The sequence below is a fragment of the Diadema setosum genome, chromosome 3 (genome assembly GCF_964275005.1).
Source record: "Diadema setosum chromosome 3, eeDiaSeto1, whole genome shotgun sequence".
Taxonomy (NCBI): Eukaryota; Metazoa; Echinodermata; class Echinoidea; order Diadematoida; family Diadematidae; genus Diadema; species Diadema setosum.
The window spans coordinates 48,285,700-48,291,699 of NC_092687.1; the positions used below are offsets into that span (position 1 = coordinate 48,285,700).

Consider the following 6,000-nt stretch of genomic DNA (forward strand, 5'->3'; position numbering starts at 1 on the left):
ATTAGGGACACCTGAAATCTCTTCAAAATATTGAGGGACATGACAGGAAAAAAAAAAATTGAATTGAATTGACATCCATCATAAACCCCAAAACAGTTACTGACATGAAATCTCATATAAACTCAACAGCAGTATAGTTATTTCTGAATGTGCAAAATGGACAGGTCTAAACTTTACCAGAGCTACATTTCACAAAATTGCAATGATTTTGAACGTACCACAGAACCATCAAAAATAGTGCGTGTAGAACAGTCACTTAACCAGTTGAGGACCAGTCCCAAGTATACTAAGGCAAGTGTCTATGGGAAATGTGTGTTGTAGCAAAATCAGTCCGTCCTCAATGGTTTAAACAGATATATTACGAGATGCGATATATTTAACAAGTCTATTTTTTCATGAATCAGGACTTCCCAATGATTTTGAGAATAGTTAGATTCATGATCACAGAGTACAGTAGTGAATGGAGTTCTAAATGTACACATCCAGGTATGCACACGTCATATTCATGTTGGGATCAGAGTTGATATTTTCAGAGATCTTTAGATTTACAAACAGCAGCCAATTTGCAAAATTCACAAAAATAGAAACCTTGTGAAATAAACAGTGAACAAGGGTTGTCAGCCACTTGACTTGCCTCTGTGTGTGAATGCGGTAGACAAGAGAGAGAGAGAGAGAGGAGTAGATATTTACCTTGAAGATGCAAAGAAACTGGTAACCTGGTAACCAAAGCTAGCATAGAATGCATGTTCCATGACAGCCATCAACTGCACAGCATTGTAGCCTGACATGAGATTAGAGACAGACAGACAAACAAACAATCTAGTAAGTAAAAGAAATGTTGGTGAATTTGTTACAATATTTGATCTCATATAGATAATTGACTACGTTGCTTACAACATGAAAACTTACCTCCCATACACAATATTTCTGTAATATTTTTCGTACAAATAAATATTAGGTGGAAGAAGACTTGGAATTTTCAAAGGGATAAAATGGACACGCTTCAAAGAAACTTGAATTGGGATATTCTAATGATGACTGGTGTTTACATCAAACCCAAATGAAAGGACTAACTCCAGACAGTCTGTACAAATGTATTTCATCAGTAAATCTGGACTAGCCAGCTAACTTCCTACTGGTCAGTGCTATCCACATTGCCCTCCAAAGTCCTAGTGTGGATGCACATCAGGGTCCCATTTCATAAAACTTGTTATGAATGACAACTACCACATTTCTGTGACAAATTTGCTCCTAGCCAATCAGATTCAAGGATTTCAGTAGTTTATAACAAATATGACAACTTATCACTGATAACAAGTTTTATGGGGCCCTGGACCCTTCCTGGTATCCTTGCAGACTTGTTGGGTCCTGGAACAAAATTTGGAGGGGGTGATCTTGGGCTCGTATTGATAGTGCCCACCTGGAGCCACCACCAAAGGTACGCATACACATAACCTCTGGTTTCAAACAGTAGGGCTTGCCGCAAACCCTCAGTGTCCCCACAGCTCAGATAGTAGTGTGAATGGTCAGTTGTAAAAACAGATTAACCTGCAAAGCCCAACGTGAGGCCCATTTCATAAAACTTGTTATCAGTGACAACTTGTCATTGTTTTTATAAGCTACTGAAAACCCTGCATCTGATTGTCTAAGAGCATATTTGTCACAGAAATGTGGCAGTTGTCAGTGAAAATAAGTTTTATGAAATGGGACTGGTGTGACGTGGCCTGGGCAAACCCTCTGAGAGGTCCCCCCACCAAGGCCTTCTGATACTCTGGATGCAGAAATTTTTGCACTACATTAATTTTCTTGCTAGTGCAAATTCTAAAACCCACAAGAATATTTTCACAGTTTTCTCTGCACATTGTGAATGGGTTTGACAATTGCAAAGAGCAAATTCAACAACCTGCAAATATGTTTTGGAGCTGCTCAGCACAAAAAAAAAAAAAATTAAAAATTAATCGCGCGAAAAATATTGACGTTTACAGTAGGTCTCCCAACAAGGCCTATTCTAGGCTCACCTTGTCCTTTGATCCTGGGTAAGACGTTATCAGTGAAGTGGTCATAAGATGCTACCTTGCCTTCCCACGACGAGATTCCAACATGAGCCTCGTAGATCCTCAGACCAAGCTGACCATCCCATTGAGGTTTGGGATTTTTGGGCTGGTAAATAGCCTCCTTGGGTGGGTCCCAAAACACACTCTGGAACAAAGTGGTCTGTGGGTCCTGGACTGTGTACCTGGCCCAGGGTAGGACCCGGTCTACCATTTCACCAGACTTGGTCTTGATACCAAGCTACATGGACAGGGAGCGAGACAAACAAAGCCAAAAGTTCAGGTGTGAGTTTCTTCACTTTTTCTCCCTCTACAAATTAAATTTGTTAAGATCGCAACTGCTGATCTGTAAATTCACAAACATGTCGGAAAAAAGGAACCAGTGGGACTACTGCTTTCCGGGCAGTGACACTAGAGGGAGACAAAGTGAAGAAACTCGCACCTGAACCTTCATCTACAAACAATGGACATGTGTGACTTGCTACAAATCAGACAAATTGAGTCAATGATGTAAGGAGAAAAGCACAAAGCAAGGCACTGCATAGGAAAGAAAATCTATCTGTTAGCACTTTATACATTGAACATGGCTGCTGACTAAATGACCACTGGTAAAATAATTGCATGCCTTAATTTGTAAAATTTAACCCAGGAACGTCTGTTTGACCATGGACCTACAACCGTAGGCCCATGGTTTGACAGAGAGCCATAATTTCTTATGTTAGTCAAGTAAAATTTCACTTGACCCACAACTTATTATGACTTACTAGAGATCTTCAGGAATTTCAGAATCTTGCTGTAAATGGCAAAAATTTACTAAAATACAAAGACAAGAAAACTGAAGTTTACTTCTGCTGTATAACAAATGACCAGCAATTCACATCATATGAGCAGCTCACATTTTTATATTTGGAGGTAATAGGAGTAAGAGAGCTTGTGAAGCAGAAACCAAACAAATCAAATCATTTCAGCAAATGACAATCCTGTAACAAAATCTAACAGATTACTTACTTTGATGACAGAGTTATGTGGAACCGGTGAACTTCCATCTTCTTTTGGAGGCAAAGTAATTTCCCATTTTCCAAAGCCAGAGTTCTGCAGAGGATTTTGGGTTGGATTCCAGCCATCTATAGAAGAAATAAAAATAAAGAAAAATAATTAGAAGTTGTGACTCTGCTACACTTCAACTGCCATCAGAATTCTAAACACACACATTACATGTCTATGAATAGAAGACCTTCATTTATAAGAGCTGTATCAAGAGATCTTACAAAATACATACATCTTTGTGATAGAATACCAGCAAACACTGAACCCATATCAAGATTCCAGATTTTCCTCTATTCCAATCCCCCCCCCCCCCAAAAAAAAAGGGGGGGGGGAAAGGGGGGTTGGCTTTGCAGCCAAAACCCATGTAAATGTTAGATTAGGTTCAACAGGATCAGGATTAGTGTCAGGATCATGAGAAGGGTCTGGGGTAATTGTTCAGGGGGTAACTGTCCGGCCCTAGAACCCTAAATGTGAACCTCAGCTCCAGGTAAACAAAGCAGGTTACTCACTGAAGTCCCCTTTCAAGTAGACAGCCTCAGCCCCAGGAACCCATTCCTTGCACACAACGCCCCCGTCAGCTGTCCTGTGGATGCCGTAAGTCTGGTAGGCCTTGGTGAAAGCATCAAGCCCGCCCTCGTTGGTCTCAATCGATTTCAAGATTTGCTCAAAACATCCATACCTGTCACAACAAAGACAAGATCATGAATGTTTTTTTGTTTGTTTTTTACAACTCAGATGCTATTATGTTATTTACATCATTTTTCCTCATCAGTGGTACTAAAACGGAGTAGGCATAGCTCAGTCACCACCATTTCAGTCACAATTATCCCTATTACAGTTGAAATAGTTCAACAGGGCACAATTAGACTATAATAATTAATTTTCCCTAGCTAGGCAAGAGTTGTACCAGGGCAGTATGGTAGGGTTGAGGGTACCACCTATTGTCACCCTAAGGATCTGTAGCTTTTTTATTCTAAAAATATTTACAAATTTGCCTAATTCTGCATATACTGCAAATACTGAATGTTGTGATCATCTCGTTGATTATGAATCTCCGTTTTAAAATAGCACAATTTTAGTGCGTGCGTTCCGTTTTCTTCGCGCAGCTAAAAAGGGTACCTTGCGATCGGCACCCCCTCCCCTCCATAGGTAATACATGTGAATTTCACAGCCATGCGTCGTTAATGAGCGGATGTGTAATAGAAACGTTTTTAGCTTGGTTTGTTAGTTTGTTTTTGAGTTTCATTTTCGTTTCGTCGTTTTTATTGTCTTTATAGCTAATGACACTTTAATCCCGCGCGTACCTTTTCGTCAGAGATATGCAAACAGCCATGATACGCAGGGTGCCGATGGGAAGGTACCCTGCCGATAGGTGGTACCCCTACCATACACAGTCTAGCATGCACATGACACAAAGCAAAGTGGTTACCGATCTGCCACCCATGCAGTCCCAGGGGGGTGTTTCACAAAGGGATTTAGTTAAACAGCAAACTGGACTCCTCGTTTGGTTCCAGACGGAACACTGATAAGTATTGAATCTAGGCCTAACTTGACTTGAAGAAGAACCTGCACGTTCAAAGTTAAGATTAACAAGGACTTAAGCACAACTGGTGATCACTTCTTGTGCTGAATTATTGAGATTCTGATAAAGTACTAGAGGTCTATAGCTGCATTATCGTGAAATAGGTCTCCACTCAATTCAGGGTCAAGCACCATTCATTTAATTCATAATTTTAATACACAAAAATACCCGGGGACTTCTTTATAGACTTTGACATAGTCTAGTTGAGAGACGCACACGCAGAACAAGAGGGGACCGAAATCACGCTTTGGCCAGTAGGATAGCACATGTCATAGGCTACTCAGTTGACAAGAGCCTCGCAACCACACTCCTATCAGGTACTATATTCGAGAACTGAATCGCATCGCCATTCGTTCTTCCCAAGAACTGTAAGGAACTGGAATTCCCTGTCGTCAGAAATTGTTTCAGCGCCATCTGTGGGATCATTTCGAAACCGTCTAACAGTTGATCACAGTGGCTAGTTATTTTCGTCATATTTTCTATGTGCTTGTAAATATCTGTAAATAAATTGTATTATAATGTAAATAGCACCAGTCTGCAAGAATCTTCAGTTTATTGAAGGAGGCAGACTTAATCAGAAGAAGAAGAAGAAGAACTGATTACCAGTGCAACCAGCCGTTCTAAAGTCCTTTTCAACTTTAAAAACAGCTTTGTGAAACATCCACCCCCTCCGTCTGTCTGCTAGACCTAACGAATAGTAGTACCTACTATCTTAACCAGTGGCAGTGTCACTGTCATCCCTCAGGCTCAGCTAGAGAGTGCAGTGACGTGAATTGAACACTGCACTGCACTTGTGTTGTGGTCTATTCTCCCGGCACGATGATCATTAAATTACTACTAACTAGACACTACTAGCTAAACTTTTACACTGCAAATATCTGTTCAATGTAAATATTTATTTTTGCTGCCTTAGATCTCGACATTAGACCTGTGTGGCCGATGTACCTGAAATGTAATGGACCGTGCATCTCAAAGGCAAAGCTCGACGCTAGATCACGAGCTACAGGCATGACAAGGCAGCAGAGCCCAGGCCAGGCGATTGCATCTAGCCGTGGACTGCCCTGCTCTGCCCGGCCGCCCCTGCCTGGCTGGCCTGGGATCTTGCGCAACACGAGATGGGAGCATGCATGGCGAGCGAGCTAGGGCTAGATTAAGGTTTGCAGAAAACAAGGTTGACTGATTAAATTGTGGTCATTCTACTACATACCTTCTCTTTAGCTCTCGCTGGTGGCCGGAGAGGTAGGGGTCAAGCTCCAGCAAGCGGTCAAGTTGAGGAATTACTACATCGTCCGCCTTGATTATCATCCCATTCACGGCCAT

At 41.3% G+C, this 6,000-nt stretch overlaps 1 protein-coding gene across 1 annotated transcript in view; it reads right to left on the bottom strand.

Moving 5' to 3' along the window:
- Nucleotides 1-6,000, bottom strand: part of LOC140246946 (1,4-alpha-glucan-branching enzyme-like) — a 31,918-nt gene extending 25,918 nt beyond the window's left edge. Inside the window, exons 1-5 of the mRNA XM_072326262.1 lie at nt 5,888-6,000; nt 3,608-3,777; nt 3,060-3,175; nt 2,019-2,292; nt 691-781 (exon numbers count right to left, since the gene is read on the bottom strand). Coding sequence (XP_072182363.1) covers nt 691-781; nt 2,019-2,292; nt 3,060-3,175; nt 3,608-3,777; nt 5,888-6,000 — 764 coding nt within the window. The remainder of the gene's footprint in view (nt 1-690; nt 782-2,018; nt 2,293-3,059; nt 3,176-3,607; nt 3,778-5,887) is intronic.